We start from the raw sequence: 18,538 nt of genomic DNA on the forward strand, positions 1-18,538 counted from the left end.
AGAGCTGAAATCCAGCAAGATATTACCGTATTAACGGTAATATTTTTTGAGCACGGGATTTTCGGCGATCCCGCATCAATTGAATATGCCTATGAGTCTGTACAGTACAACCTTCAACATTTTGCAGAGCTGGGGCGATGACAGTGTCTACTCATTCAACTCTGTGTTGTGGTTGGGATATAATAAGGGAGAAGTCTAGACAGAACAAAAAAGGAAAAGGAAATACTGTGCGGAAAACTTAAGGCCAAATTCTGCTGTACATATTTGATATCCGTGCCCAACGTTGGAATGAAATGGGTATTGCCCATCTCTATCCTATAAGAGTAGAACACTGCCCCCTAGCAATCCAACTATGAAAAAAAATAGCATATTATTTGCTAGGTGAAATTACCAAGTAGCAGAGGTAGAACTAGCGAGCTGTGAGCCCTGGTGCAGGGAAGCAGGGAGGAGGGAACCGGGGCCCTCAGCTCGCTAGTTGCCCAAAACAGCAGGCCCCATTATCTCCATGGGCCCCGATGAATCCCACCTGCTGCACCAATTGTAGTTCCGCCACTGCCAAGCAGTACATCTAAAGAAGACAGTAATGAAAATTACATTTTTTCAAGCTAATAATGTTTATTGAACAACGTATATTAAGCTTCTATTAATTTATTGGGTCTATATGAGGTTCCATGTAAGGACAAAACCACGTTCATAGTGTGAACAGTCTACACATTATAGTAGAATAGAAAATATTATTTCATTTAACGTTAGAAATAATGACAAAGCTATTCTACATAAATGTTAAACTATAAACATTACATGGTCTATTAGGATGCCTATAGTGCAGGTTATCTAACGCATTATTCATTTGTCTCGCTCCCCACTCAATGAAAGTCCTGGAATTCAGTAGAGCTGTTGTACCGTTCCCCAGCACAGACATTATGAAGTTGTGGCAAAGCAAGGGTTAAAAGCAGCAACAGGGACAGGACCACCAAATCCTTGAGCTCAGCCTCCCTCGGAGGGGCTGGACTTCGTCACAACCTTAGTAAATGAGAAGGAGACGTGAGGCTGCATTTGTCCCGCACACGGTAACAGCAGCTTGTCAGACAGGGAGCTGTCCAGCTCTCCATCCGCCTGAAACACTTCATGTGATAGCATCGTGCAACACTCAGCACTTCTACACCAGGCTGCAAGTCTCCAACTTTCCTACACAGGAATAAGGTAATACCAAGTTCTTGTCATTGCTTTATGTCACTTTGCCTTCTTTATAATATATAGTGTACACTACTGTTTACTCTTTATCTATTCGAATGTGCTGAAGTTTAAAAAAGATCAATAGCTTATCCATCAACATCAAAGACACAACACTTATCCTTTACATTAAACATTTTATTTCATTATTTCTTTATTTATATATAAATTATAACTATTCTACGTTAAGTATTAATCTGAGAACATGACCATGCAACAATTATATATAAAAAAGTATTGTTGTTAACATTATTATTAGGATTATGCAAAAATAGCTTAATTAAAGAAAAAAGAAAAACCATACAGATATATGTAATTATAGTGCATATATAGTCTAATGTAGGATCCCATGTAAAGGATGTTAATTGCTTGCTCCACTCAGTCATGGTCATCTTCTACTCTCTGACACATATGAAATTCACACTTGATCTAAGTAAGTTGTTGAGTGATTTCTTTTTTAACATTTTGGGGAATATTTACTAAACTGCGGGTTTGAAAAAGTGGGGATGTTGCCTATAGCAACCAATCAGATTCTAGCTGTTGTTTTGTAGAATGTATGAAATAAATGATAACTAGATTCTGATTGGTTGCTATAGGCAACATCTCCACTTTTTCAAACCTGCAGTTTAGTAAATATACCCCTTTGTCACTTTAAACCTAGATTTTAAAAGCAAGCCTAGATTTAAAATTACAAAATGAAAGAAATATTGCATATTATATATGTAATTAGACTAATTGAAAAATTAGTAGAGTGCAAATTATGATCCTTTTAAGTCAATTTAAATACAACTTTCCAATTTTATTTAAAGCAAATACCAGATTAACTGTAATATTATGTAAGTGAGAGAGGCTAACCAGTGTGGTACCTCAGGGATAGGTACTGGGTCCTATTTTGCTTAATATATTCATTAGAGATGTTATTTCTTTTTTTTTTACAAAAAAAAACATGACACATGAAAATAGTGTAAGTTAAGATACATGACTGCAAATATATAATACATATAGTGTTATTCGATGTTAGTAAACCAGAGGAAAGAGATATGGAAATTATAATTTCAGACGGGTATGTTGGAAAAGTCATTGGAGTATTCAGTTGGAATAAGTATTAGAAATATATAAATATTAGAAGTATTACGAGCAGCACACAAGCAAACTTTTCATACATTTCATACATACATACATTAGTAAACTTTCAGATGCAAAATATCAGAAAACACTTTTTTACTGTATACAGACACCAAAAAGCACCGAAGCAGAATCTGCAGGCTGGATGTTACTAAAAATTTGTAACAGACACTTTTTGGAGCAACTGAAAAAGTTTATCCATGCAGATGGATATAGCAGAGGGATTGCTCTGAAGGAACTGGGAAAAGGGGTTTAAGTGCAAACAAAGGGGTATTGGAGGATGTATTTTAACAACATATGTGGAGGATTATTTACAGTTCGGGATGCCACAGCTACACAGAGACTTTAAAATGGCACCAATTCAGGGAAAGACTACAAATCTTATCATGATATAATTTAAGATGTTACCCTAAATGGATCAGGGTACGTTAGGGACAGATGTGATGCAAACATTCAAATATATTAACTCCTTAATGACTAGAAGTATTTTATACTTTCATGACCAAAACATTTTTCACATTTAACAGAGAATTGGTGTGTAACTAATTTCTTCTATTCAGAACACATATAACATTCTTTCGACCACAGATTTTAATAAGTAGTTAAACATAAATAGGAGAATATATAATAAGCCATGGACCTGTCCATATTTATTTCACACACACATTGCAACAAATTCACCACCATGCATTCTGGAACGTCTAACACCTACCATGACACATATATGTATAGTAGCATATAGTATATAGTATACCTCATTAGAAGTTTAGGCTGACTGTGTGATGAAATATACAGATGTGTGTGTTTTGGTGTTTTTACTTTTGTTCGGTTCTACATTATATTTTCTGCATGTCTTAATAAACTAGAAACAAACTTTATTGTCTATTACATTTAAGCTCCTGTGACATCATGCTAATTCATGCTGTAACATTTCACCAGTAAGGCAGACTATCCTTCGGTCCTGTTAGACCCTAGCTCTCCCTCCAGCAGGACATGACGTCACTGGGAATTTCCCCTTATATGCAGAAGTTTGTCATCGAAATTGAACATGGCTTGTTCTAATAGAATGTTGTATAGGAGAAGAACTAGCTAGAAACCATTAGAAAAGTTCTTGGGTCCAGTGTGAGAACAGGAAAACCAATTCACACATGATGTAACTCCTACAATATGTGGTCCCGGAGGGGTTATGGGTATTAATATTCTTCAGAAAGGAAACATTTTCTGAAACAAAAATAAAGGTGAAAAACTGAACAAAGAATGAAAGCGGAATTGTAGCATGTAATGCTCAGACTAGTTTTCTGCCATAAACATATTTCAGAAATAATTCCAACACTCATTCATTAAAATATTTCCCGTAACTCACAGAGTAAACCAAAGCAATGTGCAGTAGATTATCACCATAAACTATTCTCATGCACTTGTGCGCTATATTTCAAGTTCACTGTGTTGACCGCATAGTATCTATGTTATATAATATGGGTACAGTTTTTCTATACTCCCAAACACAATCTAGTCTTTTCCTGATGGAGGGGAGGAGATGAGACATGACATTGTGACATCTTACATTGTTGCACTAAGCAGTATATAGACTGTATGTCTTACATGTTCTATTTCATGCGTGAGTTGTAACCAACCTCACATATGCAGTGATTTATATTTAGTGCAGACTTCTGACGTCTACATATAACAATACTTTATCTGCACCCAAAGATGACAAATCCAATAAATAACAGTGCGCTTTAGCATATGGTATGTTCAGGGGCTATACAAATGTTCTAAAATTTAAATAGGATAAAATACAGTTGGTATGCAAGCTTTATAAGTTGGCTATTGAACTTCAATGAAGTTCAGAAGAACTGCAATGACTTAGAGAAGGCTAAACAGTTCTAAAACCTGACTACGTTATTAGGTTTACTTATAATGGTATAACTCAGTTATCAAGTATCCCTCCCCATAGGCAAACCTAGTGCCTGGAAACCCCCCTCCAGGCCTGGTGGCTGGACCCTGCTCCCGCTTCACACGGCTCTGCTTGAAAAGGGAGAGCTGCGTGCACTTAACAGTAGTGCACCCAGCATTGCCCATGTATATTATAGGGATAGGAAGAGTTGGAGAGCAGCCAAGCACTGTCTAATATTATAGCCACATCCCCATGCATGCTAGTCATGTCCACTGGCGGCGGGGTGTGAAAACCCCCCTCTACAAGTCCTGCGTTTGTCCCTACTCCCTATAAACTACTGTTGACAGTGACTGATACAATGAAAGTGTGCTACTGTTCCTTACATTATGGACATTGCATACAATAATTTAATTGGTTTTAGCAAACATATCATAGGAGAAGGAAAAGAAAACAAGTTACTTAAATAGTTACAATCATAGAAAGAAACAATAGTGGGGCAGTTTACTGTATGTGTCCAGCTCAAATCATTTCTTGTTTGTGATGCTTGCCAAGCAAGAAACTCACAGAATATGCTAGGAATTATCCCTATTTTTTCTTTGATAGTATATAATGAGTCTTATATGTGAGTATTAATACACTAATGCATTTTACTTGCATATGATGAACTTACATTGATTTGTTCTGGTCTTTTATTGTAGAAAAAATTGCTAAAAAAAGACGATGTCCGAGATGGTCAGCGTTCACGGGTGGATGGACGATGCCCTGAGTTCTCAGGATGAGATGCAGGAGGCATGTCAGAGAGATTCTGCCTATGACATATTGTCTGGTCTTAGTCATGAAGAACATGGAAGCATTGATGGAGAAGAAGATGAGGAAGAGGAAGATGATGGTGAAAAGCCAAAGAAGAGAGGACCCAAGAAAAAGAAGATGACCAAAGCTAGAATTGAGAGGTTCCGCGTGCGAAGGGTAAAAGCTAATGCCAGGGAGCGCAGTAGAATGCATGGACTAAACGATGCATTGGACAACCTGAGGCGGGTCATGCCTTGTTACTCCAAAACACAAAAACTGTCCAAGATTGAGACCCTCAGGCTGGCCAGAAATTACATATGGGCATTATCTGAAGTATTAGAAAGAGGACAAACTGCAGAAGGGAAAGGCTTTCTGGAAATGCTCTGTAAAGGACTCTCTCAGCCTACCAGCAACCTGGTAGCTGGCTGTATGCAGCTTGGACCTCAGACCATGTTCTTGGAAAAACATGAAGATAAGTCACATATGTGTGACTCGTCGCTTTCTGCTCATGCTTATGCTTACCAGTCTCCAGGTCTACCAAGTCCTCCATACGCTAACATCGAGGCACATCATTTGCACTTGAAACCTCCTACTTTCAAAACTGTTGTGGATCCTTCTATGGTTAGCCATGCTTTAAACTGTACCACACCTCCTTATGATGGGGCCCTAACTCCCCCACTCAGCATTACTGGCAATTTTTCCTTGAAGCAAGATGGTGCACCAGACATGGACAAGTCTTATGCCTTCCGATCTCATTATCCTTCTCTTGGTGTTGGTGGTTCCCATGGACATGCGTCACACTTTCAAACTGCTGTCCCAAGATATGACATTCCCATTGACATGGCCTATGAATCATATCCACACCACGCCATTTTCACTGAGTAATTGTTCTCAATAGAATGGACTTTATATAGAAGAACTTGACTTGTTGGCCAAACAGGAAAGTACAAAAAAGCCAGAACTCTAATTATGTCATCATCTTATCAGGCATCATAGAAGGCCATCACCACCTCAAACCATTTCTGGTCATTCCCGAACTAGTTGTCTTTTGCCTATTTGATTTATAATATTTTGTATCTCTGTATGACTTGTTGCCAATTGTGAAAATGTATTGGAAGCACAAAACATTCCGACACGATGTCTCAAACCTTTATCTAAGTATCATTGACCATTTAAAACTAGGCAGCACTATACAAACATAATCACTTTTCCATTGATATAATGCAGCTACTGTTGTGCCTGGCATTGTGTTGACATGCACATTCAGATTCACACGGCAAGAAGGCATATTTCACAAAGGACCAATTATTGATGTATCAGGAAAGAGTAGGATAACGATTTAACAGCAATTGTGCACTGGTTTATATTCCTAAACGATTTTGTTATTTGTGAGACATTAAAATGGATTAAAATGTATGGTAATAGAGAAAACTTCAAGAAGTTCCCTAACTTGAAGACAATGCTTTTTCATTGAGCAAAAGACCTACAGTCGATTATTATACCACTTCAGAATAAAAGCCTGCACATAAGTATAGCGCAAACAACAAGTTGAAATTAGGAAATCCCGATGTCCCCTACCTGTGCAAGAACATTATTATTACATATAAAAAAATATTCTTAATTATAAACATTCTTACATCCAACAATTTATAAAAAATATATGCACTGTGCTTAGCATAAAAGCATATGCAGACAACTGTTAGGTAAAGAAAACACATCCTCAATTAGTACTGTAGCCCATTTATTTATTATACTTTCTTTTTTTCTATTTATTTTAATACACTTATTCTAATGATGTTTGTAAAAGGCTGTATAAAAAGTGAGAGCGGTACCTAATTATTGTGTTCATGTTGCCTTTTAAAGATTATTGTTTTAATTGTTATGTTTGTTATGTGTTATATTTTTTATTTATGGATATTATTTTTATTTATATTATTATTTATTTTAATTTATTTTTTGTATGGTGTGCTTTTTCCTTTTATTGGCTCCTCAATACTGTTTCTTATTTTCTATTAATGTGGGGTATTGCAAGTTTAATCCCACTTCTGGCACTTTAATTTTTAGGAATTTGCTGCCCTTGGGACGTCTATTTTGCCCTATGTCTTCTGTGGGGCAAATCATGTATTTCAAGATACATACAATATAAGTAATTTACCAAGAATATTTTACAATTTTTTTTTTCCCTGTTGAACAAAACCAGAGGAAGAAAATGTTAGGAACATAAAATTCATTCAAGCTATCAGTGTAAAATACACTAATTATCATTATGCTCATCAATAGTCATCAATATATGGCATATAAAAAGAATAGTGAATTGTGTTAGTATTTTGTATGCACTGATACATTGTGACCAAATTAATTTTTCCTGTTTGTGAGATGAATTTAATGCACTTTTACATAAAGGCCATAGCAGGATTAGAGGATCTACTGCAAAATTTGTATCATAGATTGACAAATGTCTTGTCTAAGTAAGAATATAATGAATAGACAGAAACCTTGGCAACAGTTTGTGGATTTAGCAAATAATTTAAGCACAATTGACAATATTTTTAAAAATGTCCAGGCAAAATAAAGAAAGCAAATTAATCAATGAAATATAAATCATTTGTAAGTAAAGAGTCAGATAGCACATACATACACTGTGCAATTTGTTTTATTATTCTATTTATTTCCTTGTCATTATTTTTCCTCTGGTTTGCTTACATTTATTCTCTGCAAAATCTGCTATTGTTCTTTCCATCTTCACTTTTTATCCCGGAGAATCGTGTATTATATTTTGTATAGGTTGCGTTAGTTAAACATGCCGATATTGTTATTTTTAGGAATGAAACAGATCAAAAAGACCATTCCTAAGACTTTTGTTTTATACAGAAAATAGGAAAAGTTTATTCTTTTGTAAAGAAGTTAAAATGTTTGTTTTTTTTGGACTCTAGTAAAGTTGTGAATCTTGTACAAGAAAAACTATGGTGATGTGTGTTTTGTATAAACGGTTTTCCCCATGTGTGTGCAGAGATCTGTCTCCAGTGCCATGACACTCAATGTTGCTATTTAGCTATTTTGGGTTATTGCCAGGTGCCAGCTGACTTTCTCCCCCTGGATCTGGCATCATAATATGCCCCTGTCCAGATTTAGAACTTGTAGGTAAAATTCACAACCAGAATAGAATGTTATAGAGACACAGTATGCCAAACATTGGTGGTCTTATACAATGCGGCAAAGCCAATTTCAAATACTTGTTATGTCTTTTATTGGCAATTTTATGCCTGTGATTTGTAGCATGTAAGCAACTAGGAGGACAAACATTTTGCTGTAATGAATGTAGTCAAATGTTAAAGCTTGTACATCAAGCACATTAAAGGGATACAGCTCATTTGTCTCATTACAAACAGTTGTATGAAGGGACTTTAAGAAAGTTATAATAAGGAGATTAATCCATAGAAACACAGATAGGCAGGCCCTAAACTGCACTTCATAACTTACACCTGGAGAGAGTGAGTTGTACACATGTAGGGCTGGCAGATGGGTCCCCATTGGGCAGAGGTCAGTGTGTTGTACTCAGCGTGTTCTACTCAGTTTAGTCAAACTATGTGTGTCCCTGTGCAATCAATACACAGCAGGGTGACAGCAGAAGGTTGCACTTCTATCTGGATCATCCAGGCAGCATGAGCATCCGCCATCTTGTACAGGTTTTGGGTGGAAGTCCAACAGAGGACACTGTCAGGACTAGATAAGAAAGGGGGTGGGGGGCATTGCAGTGGGGGCCTGCAGAGTGGGTGTAAATAATTATGTGCAGTGGGGGAAGTAGAAGTGATTACAAATGGGTAGAACTTTGAGGTCTATTAAATAGTTTATGGTTCCTGCAAAGTGTGACATAAATGGTGCTTGCAATGGGGAGACTTGGCTGACAAGTAATCTGTGCGATGGAGGATATGTGCAGAGAATGGGTCTCATCTTACACTTTCAGTGGGACACATTACGCACCTCCCAGTGCACTTTTAAGGAGATGCATGTTTCTAATATTTGTATTAAAAACATTGAAAAATATAAAAGTGGCAAGCAATAGAGATTTCCCCTCACGCTCATGATTTATTTAAGGCAAAAGCAAAGCTAGTATGTTAGAAAAAAATGCTGAGGGGTTACATTTACTCTTTCTGTTGATTTCTATACTCAACATCACTGTCCCACTCTTTATCCCCTGCATCCCTAAGTATCACTGTGCCCATCATCTAATCTCTACCCTCAAACTTTTACCTCCAAATGTTCCCAGGTTAGGAACCTTAATATATATATATATAGAGAGAGAGAGAGAGAGAGAGAGAGAGAGAGGGAGAGAGAGAGAGAGATAGAGAGATAGATAGAATATATATATATATATAATTATTAGTAGTAGTAGTATTATAATAATATATTAAGAATTGTGGTACCCGTCTGGATTTTTCAGAGCTGAGGCAGGACTGGATGTGTGGAAGTCTATAGGAAATAACCTACAGTTGGTTACTGACAGGAACATTTCAGGATAAAGGGAAATTTATCTACATGGATCTCATCTAATGTCACGTTTAGCACAAGAAAACATAATTATCAGGGGATATCATTTAAATTGTAGGAGCTAATGGCTTGTGTCAATGAACATACAGATTGCTGTCAGTGGAGCTAAATTCTGTGGATGGAACTGGAGGGAAAGGAATGAAGTGATATTGGCAGAGAGATTAGAGGCTCCTTTTGTCATGGAAAATGGGAGCAGATGCCTTTGGGATGGGATGGGAAGGGGGGTCACATGCTCAGCTGCAGTCACACAAACAGTGACATCTTAATTGGATTGTCCTCCACTTTTGGACGCAGCTGACAGGCAGAATCTCACTTACTTGCTTTCGTTCAGAGTTACTTTATCAATTACTCTAGGCCAAATTACTGCTTATTGGGCAGCCAGAAAATTGTTTGGGTGGTGGGCTGCCGTTTCGTCACAAATAAAGGCACTTATTGGTTAGTTTCATTGGTATTATCATGACTTTATGCTATGGATGTTCAAGGTGAAAAATGTGGTAGCGATGCCTTCTAGTGAATGAAAAGGATAAAATAAGTGATTGTATGAGGCAGATGACAAAGGGGGATTTTGGTCCCTATGAAATAGGATAATAAAGGAATAATAATAAAGGGATGGTAGTTGGCTATTAAAAATACTCTCTTATTATTATTAGCGTGTGATATGAGTGCACATGTAAGGAAGTGATTATTTCCTTTTGGAAACCTCAGATAGACAAGTATAGTGTATGTTACTAGTCAACCAACCAAAGGCTGTGTCTATCAACCATTTCTAGGTCCTTTGATATTTGGGGGTATATTTACTAAACTACGGGTTTGAAAAAGTGGAGATGTTGCCTGTAGCAACCAATCAGATTCTAGCAGTCATTTAGTAGAATGTACTAAATAAATGAATGCTAGATTCTGATTGGTTGCTATAGGCAACATCTCCACTTTTTCATTCCCGCAATTTAGTAAATATACCCCTTGGTTTCAACTTGTCTATATCTGTCAAGGGGTAATATAACAAATTGAGCATTTTTCACACAAATGCATACATTTAGGCCAATCACAGGTAGGCTAGTGGTAGTTTGATTCCTTTAGATACCTATAAGACATTGGTGCTATAAGCTAGCATGCACCTGATCAAAATTAGTTCTTGAATGAGTGCTTCAGAGCACAGATATGAGAGATCTGATAGGGGGAGGAATGCAAAAACAAAGAAAATCTGAGATTGCTAGTTTGGAAAAAGCAGGTGGTAGCTCTATGTCTCTCTTGTTTATGAGCAGCATGCCAAGACTTTACAAGATGCTGGTTGTAATCTGACAATATTGAGAATGTACCTGGCCTGTAAACTTATTGTTCTAAGGCTGACATAACCAGGAGTATAGTTGCTAACTGCCCTCCATTTCCTGGGACAGTCTCAAATATTTTAAAATAAAGTATACTTCCTCTTATTCTGTATATTGGATGGAATTTTTACTATGCTTCTTTTAAGGTGCCCACATATGAAACATACTTGTCACTGGTCAAAGCAACAAATCCATTGTTAACTTTGCTTAGACATAGATGGCCAAATCAGACCATAGGATGGATCATTTCTGCGGATTTGAAAAAGTGGAGATGTTTCCTATAGTAACCAATCAAATTTTAGCTGTCATTTTATAGAATGTACTAAATAAATGATAATTAGAATCTGATTGGTTGCTATAGGCAACAGTTCCCCTTTTTCAGAACTGCAGTTTAGTAAATATACCCCCTGGTGTTATTGTGGCTTGTTAGTGCAGTCAGAAGATAAACGCACAAACAGACCAGAGGGTAAATGTATCAAGCTGAGAGTTTTCCGACAGGTTTGAAAAACAAATCAGATTCTAGCTATCATTTATTTAGTACATTCTGCAAAATGATAGCTAGCATCTGATTGGTTGCTATAGACAGCATCTCCACTTTTCAAACCCGCTGGAAATCTCTCAGCTTGATACATTTACCCCCAGTAGTGGTAATTTTTTTGGGTAAATTTTTTGCCATGCCCAATAATGATCTGATCATGGCTGTTTTAGGACAATTCAACTGCAATGTCACAGTGTGTGTGGTGACCTTTTTCTCTTGACTTTATAAGTTTATATTTATTGAACTGGATTTAAAGGTTAATCCCACAAATATGTTTTAATTACCATTTGGGTTACCCAGCTACCAGAACTTTGGGGTTCACATCTCAAGTAACTCACCTTTGCTGGGTCTCCAATATTCTTCTCTTTGTCATTGGCAACGGAATACAAATAAGACTATATTAGTTCAGAAAACACATCCTCACATACAGAGCTGATGGTCTGTGCAGTCGGTGATATCAAGCAGCAGTTAAAACTGTCAAAAATTGAGGTTTCTCTTAAAATATATTGTTCTCTGTCATGAGACCAGTGCAAATGGGCTAGTTGAGGAGAGGGGAATGTTAAAATGTAATATCTTTGGATATAATTGTCTTTTAAAATGCAATAATAGAAAAATCATTTAAATCAAGTTCAGTAAACACATCAATATGAGAAGTATAGTAGATGAAGGTCCTCCCAGGCAGTGTCCTGCATGATATACTTGGATGTATCTGCTCTGCAGCAACCTGTGCCTAGATATTATTTTAAAATGTTGCTAATTAAGTTGAAGGGGTATATTTACTAAACTGCAGGTTTGAAAAAGTGGAGACAGCCAATCAGATTCTAGCTGTCATTTTCTAGAATGTAGTATATAAATGATAACTAGAATCTGATTGGTTGCTATAGGCAACATCTCCATTTTTTTCAAACCCGCAGTTTAGTAAATATACCTCTATAAGTTCACCAGAACTTGGTTGCCCCAAGATCTAGTTCATGTAGCTATAGGCACTGACCAAAATGGTTACAACTAGCAACCAACACAGGATGAGAGAGGCAAGGTAAGCTAAGTCATACACACACTGACTGCAGAGGAAAAACATCAGCAGGTGAAAAATCACAGTCCAAACAGGTTGCTGTCACCATAGCCTCTGACAGCCCCCATATGCATCAACCAATAGGAGGGGGTGGTGTTTTTGTAAAATGTTGTTGTGGTCAAGTGGTTCAGGGGCATGATTATTACCTTTTTCTGTTTTCAACTTTTTACCTTGACCAGGTGAATATTGTCTTCCTAGGAGTTACGGGTTCTGAGACAGACACTCTACATATTCCACTGTTGGGAATTGTTATGGTGAATTCCCTGCCCTGGTGGGCCAGTAGCAAGTGACTCTTCTGCCCATTTATTAAATGTGATATTGGACAATTGCATAGTCACATTTAAATATGTGAAACTTACATTCTGAAAGATACATAATGTGAGCATTCTGTCCGTCATATAAAACAATATGATTACAAAATCAAACTGCACTAATCTTTTGGATTCTAAAGGGTTAAGTCGGCCTTGTGGGCTCATATCTTTTTATCTTAGACCTCAATACTTGCTGTGTTCCAGCCATAGGGACATTTGCAGCTCATGGTGTTATGAGATTACAAGCAATATCAGAATTACTGCCCTTAAAGCTGGATTTAAGGGGAGGCTTTGGTATTATTATACCCACTGAATCTTTTTTTTGTGTTTGTTAACTCTATAAATGCCAAATAAGCAGATACTGAGTTACAGAAAATATGACATAATTCTTAGCACTAGTGAAAACCTCCCACATATGTCCATAATGTAAGAAGAAAAATAATGAAAACCCGCATTCACATAAAACAAAGGTATATATAGTTACCTTTTAAAGTGGGTCCATGAACATTTGGAATGTAGCTCTATTATTTTAATTAATAAAATATATTTTTTTTCCTACCAATTTGATGAACCGGTTCGATAAACAATATGTGGCTGGTTTGATAAATATATATAAGTTCATTGTCGAGGCCACACTTTTTTGACATCTGCAAATGAATAAATATGAACTTATTTGGTGTTTAAACTATGTGTAATAAAAATGGATAGGTAAAGAGTTAATCTGAGATATTCAGTCCTTATTGTCATGTAAAATACTATCTCTAAAGAAGGGGGGGGGGATCTCTTAATTTTTAGTACAGCATGAAGAAACAAGACATGTCGCGATTCAACCATAGTGCTATATGACATTCTTGTTCCTCGTATAAGTACACAGAAGTCCAGTGAGCGTTGTTGGGAAATATTAAGAATATATTGGGGAAGTACAAGAGGTAGTTGTTCTGCTTGGCACTACACACAAGAAATAAATAGGTCCTCTGCTACAGTACCTTTCATAAGATTAGCGAAAAGAAAATTAAAAAATAAATTTTTGTTATAACTCCAGAATAAATTGGACAAATTATTTCTTGATATTTTAATATCACAAATGCCATTGTAAATCAATATAACATGTTTATTTAATATGGACACTAACCCTAATTATTTCTAGTTTTTCTTTGTCTTGTAGTACAAAAGATGTAGTACAGAGACATTTAACATTATCTATAGCTGAGGTGTCCAAGCTCATTCCTTAAGGTTCCCCAACAGATCATGTTTTCAGGATTTCTTTAATCCTGCACAGGTGAGTTAATCTATTTGGCTGGGTCAGGTAAGTATCACACCTGTTCCTACAGACAGACATCCTGAAAACATGAACTGTTGGTAGCCCTTGAGGACTGAGTTTTGGACACCTCTCTATAGTATTGTCTGGATTCATGGCTTTAGTGATTTTCTCTGCTTGTCTTCAGAGTCATATTATACCAGTGAGACTGCAGAGAAAGTGATTTATTTTCTCCCAAAGCATTAAGGTCTGTTCCTCCCCAATTGTCAGCAGTCTGACAGCTGTCACACTGGTGTTATAAGATGACTTGGTGTAATAAACTTAAATTTGTGCATGGAGTACTTCATATTAGGAAATTGCATTTTATTATTAATGGGCTCTTCTATAAAAAATGTTTGTATTGAGGAGTGCATGTACTTGGTTTAAAAAAACAACATTCATTTAAACCTGGGTGTATGTATTGTGTTTTTCCTTTTTTAAATAAATAATTGACTTTGATCATACAGGCCTCTCGTCCATTAAACAGTTACCCAATGGCTTATACCTGTTACTCCTGAGGTCAATCAGGGCTTTAATAGAGGGGACCACATCATTTTAATTCTGACTCCCTCTCTATTAGAAGCATTTAGCTCCACACTAAACAAGCCAGGTGTTGGTTTAATGTGATTAGGACAGACCAAACACTGCTGAAAATCATATTAATCAGCACCAAGCAAGCTAGCATGAGAAGTGGTTTTCAGAATTGAAATGAAGAATTGAGGGGGGAGGGTTTTGCACAAACTATGCAGCACATTTTTGCAGTAAAGAAGAGAAAACATGGACCTGCTTAATGCAGGACTGGTACATTTTACAGTTGCTGAGGCGCAACAAGCAAGATGGTGGCATTTACGCATGTTCAGATGTTTGCACCTCCAGTGGGGAGGTGTGTGGTAGAGTAAAGACATTTCTTACAAAGGGGTCTATTTATGACCCTTCATTTTTTTTACTTGATACTTTTCAATCCTTATCTCCTTGATAAGGATTGAAAAGTAACGGCTATGTATTAAAAAACTCCTCAGGGACAGCAGTGCCGATAACCTGCTGTCCCTGAGAAGTGACTCACCTGATCATTGCAGATGATCTTCTCTTTTTTTTTTTTTTCTTTTTTTGTTAGTGCGCATGCACCGACTGAATAGTTGGTGCATGCGCAGTAACATCCTGGCCGGCAAACTGCAGGATGATTGACAGGGAGGGATCACATGATCCCTCCACACATGCGCTGTCCAGCTCTGCTCTTCGGAGCAGAGCTGGATAGCGCGAAAGTTTTCAGATATGTTAATGTATGCCAGCTTCAGATGACGTACATTAACATGTAAAAAAAGAGAACATTTTCTCTAGTTAGCCTTTAATACATAGCGGTTCTGAGCACTTTCCATACACTGTTATGGGGAGATATCTGCTGCGATGCTTCAATGGTACATAGTGATTTCACGGTAAACCCCCGAAAACTGTTGTTTTCGGGGGTTTACCACAGGAAAAATGCTTGGTAAATAGACCCCAAAGTATGAAGTAGGAGAAATGATACTCTCTGTTTGGAGAGCTGAGCAGAAGGAAGATTTCCTTTTATGGAGAGAGATTGAATTGAAATTAAAGGCATGGAAAGCGTGCATTTATAGGGGCGCCCCTTGTCATGCAGTGTGGTTCACAGACGTTTCCATAAAAGTAGTTCAGCTTTGCACTAGCTCAGGAGCGGCAGCTTTTGGGTCTCATCCTATATATATTGTGTCTCTATGTTGTACAGTGCATATCTAGGAACACTCTGAGCAATCTAATAAACAGTTTACCACACACAATTTCCACAACTAATAAAGGCAGTTCCGATGACCCCTTAGTCTCATAATTTATTTAAGCCAGTAACAAAGGAAATGTTTATTTTATTGTAAGTACTAAAGCAGTAGGAGGTAGGACATTGATGTGATGTTTACAATTTTGCTGTGCGCCCCTTCAGATTTTTCTGCCTGTCTGCACACCCTAGGCACACTTCTAGGTTGCTGAGGTGTATAGGAAGACCAGACGATACCTTGACTCGTACTGGGCGGACAATCAAAGTGCCGTAGTGCGCATGGACTGAACTTCATAAATTATCATTATTATATCTCTCTAGAAATTAGTAGAGGTGGAAGCAAGCACACAAATTACCCCATGCAACATACTGAGTCTTAAATAAATACTCAAACAATTCACTTGAGTACAGTAAGTAATACAACTGTTATTCCCGTGTAAGTAGCTTAAGTGTGAAAATTGGCTTGGTCATGAAGGGGTGAATAACCCATAGGCATGAACAGATTTATGGACCACAAAATATAAAATATAAAGCATAAAGGTAAACACACTGATGTTACCTAGAGGTATGCCTATATTGAGACCATCTGAGGCAGTTCTGGGGGATTCTTCTAGATAAATCCTCCCTTTTCTAGCACTTGCTGTGAACTTATAAATTGATCGAGCAACTTCCATTTCTGTATAGTAGCTCATAATGATGTAAGCTAGAGAAGCATTTCCCTCCAAACATGGCATCCTGTCACACAGGTTTCAAAGAGAACATTATGGAAAATGTTTACTTAAGTACAGTCATGGTCAAAAGTTTTGAGAATGACACAAATATTATTTTTCACAAAGTCTGCTGCCTTAGTTTTTATGATGGCAATTTGCATATACTTCAGAATGTCATTAAGAGTGATCAGAAGAATTGCAATTCATTTCTAAGTCCCTCTTTGCCATGACAATGACCTTTATCCCAAAACAACATTTCCACTGCATTTCAGCCCTGCCACAAAAGGACCAGCTGACATCAGGTCAGTGATTCTCTCGTTAACACAGGTGTGAGAGTGTTGAAGAGGTCAAGGTTGGAGATCACTCTGTCATGCTGATTGAGTTAGAATAACAAACTGGAAACTTTAAAAGGAGGGTGGTGCTTGAAATCATTGTCCTTCCTCTGTTAACCATAGTTAACTGCAAGGAAACACATGCAGTCATCATTGCTTTGCACAAAAATGGCTTCACAGGCAAGAATATTGCTGCTAGTAAGATTGCACCTAAATCAACCATTTATCAGATCATCAAGAATTTCAAGGAGAGAGGTTCAATAATTGTGAAGAAGGCTTCAGGGCACCCAAGACCGTCCAGCAAGGGCCAGGACAGTCTCCTCAAGTTGATTCAGCTGCGGGATTGGGGCACCACCAGTGCAGAGCTTGCTCAGGAATGGCAGCAGGCAGGTGTGAGTGCATCTACACGTACAGTGAGGCGAAGACTTTTGGAGGATGGCCTCATGTCAAGAAGGACAGCAAAGAAGCCACTTCTCTCCAGGAATAACATCAGTGACAGACTGATATTCTGCAAAAGGTACAAGGACTGGACTGCTGAGGACTGGGGTAAAGTTATCCTCTCCAATGAATCCCCTTTCAGATTGTTTGGGGCATCTGGAAAAACGTTTGTCCGGAGAAGGAAAGATGAGCGCTACTATCAGTCTTGTATCATGCCAACAGTAAAACATCATGAGACCATTCATGTGTGGGGTTGCTTCTCAGCCAAAGGAGTGGGCTCACTCACAGTTTTGCCTAAGAACACAGCCATGAATATAGAATAGTACCAAAACATCCTCCAAGTACAAATTCTTCCAACCATCCAAGAATAGATTGCTGATTATCAATGCATTTTCCAGCATGATGGAGCACCTTGCCATAAGGCAAAAGTGATAACTAAGTGGCTCAGGTATCAAAACATCTAAATTTTGGGTCCATGGCCAGGAAACTCCCCAGACCTTGTTCCCATTGAGAACTTGTGGTCAATCCTCAAGAGGCAGGTGGACAAACAAAACCCCACAAATTCTGACAAACTCCAGGCATTAATTAGACAAAAATGGGCAGCCATCAATCAGTATGTGACCCAGAAGTTGATTGACAGCATGCCAGGGCGAATTGCAGAGGTCTTAAAAAAGAAGGGTCAACATTGCAAATATTGACTCTTTGCATAAACTTAATGTAATTGTCAATAAAAGCTTTTGACACTAATGAAATGCTTGTAATTTTACTTCAGTATACCATAGAAACATCTGACAAAAAGGTCTAAAAACACTGAAGCAGCAAACTTTGTGAAAACCAATATTGGTTTCATTCTCAAAACTTTTAGCCATGACTGTAGTAATGCTTTATTTATTTAATGTGTATTATATTGTTAGCTCAACAACACAGTCTTTGATATATAACAATTTTAAATAACAGATTTACTTGCTCTTTCAGAAGTAAAGCAAAACTTCAACAAGGGTAGCATGGATAAAGTAATGAAAAAACAAAAAAACAAAAGTGGAAAGTCCTTTAGAACAGGGCCCTCCGGAGCCATCCATTTTCTGGCAATGATCACTTTCGCTAACATAAATAGGATATTGACAAGTAACCTAATGAATC

The 18,538-nt window shown here is 37.4% G+C and overlaps 1 protein-coding gene across 1 annotated transcript; it reads left to right on the plus strand.

The window, feature by feature from the left end:
* Window positions 1–1,038: 1,038 nt before the first annotated feature.
* NEUROD4 (neuronal differentiation 4) lies at window positions 1,039–8,512 on the plus strand. Its single transcript, XM_075199255.1, has 2 exons — window positions 1,039–1,203; window positions 4,954–8,512. Exon 2 carries the CDS (start codon window positions 4,976–4,978, stop codon window positions 5,927–5,929), a length of 954 nt encoding a protein of 317 aa, XP_075055356.1. The 5' UTR covers window positions 1,039–1,203; window positions 4,954–4,975; the 3' UTR covers window positions 5,930–8,512.
* Window positions 8,513–18,538: the final 10,026 nt, after the last annotated feature.

This window comes from Mixophyes fleayi, chromosome 2 (genome assembly GCF_038048845.1).
Source record: "Mixophyes fleayi isolate aMixFle1 chromosome 2, aMixFle1.hap1, whole genome shotgun sequence".
Taxonomy (NCBI): Eukaryota; Metazoa; Chordata; class Amphibia; order Anura; family Limnodynastidae; genus Mixophyes; species Mixophyes fleayi.

Excerpts from the sequence above, each read along its gene's own strand:
- NEUROD4 (XM_075199255.1), top strand. The coding sequence starts at position 4,976 with ATGTCCGAGATGGTCAGCGTTCACGGGTGGATGGACGATGCCCTGAGT.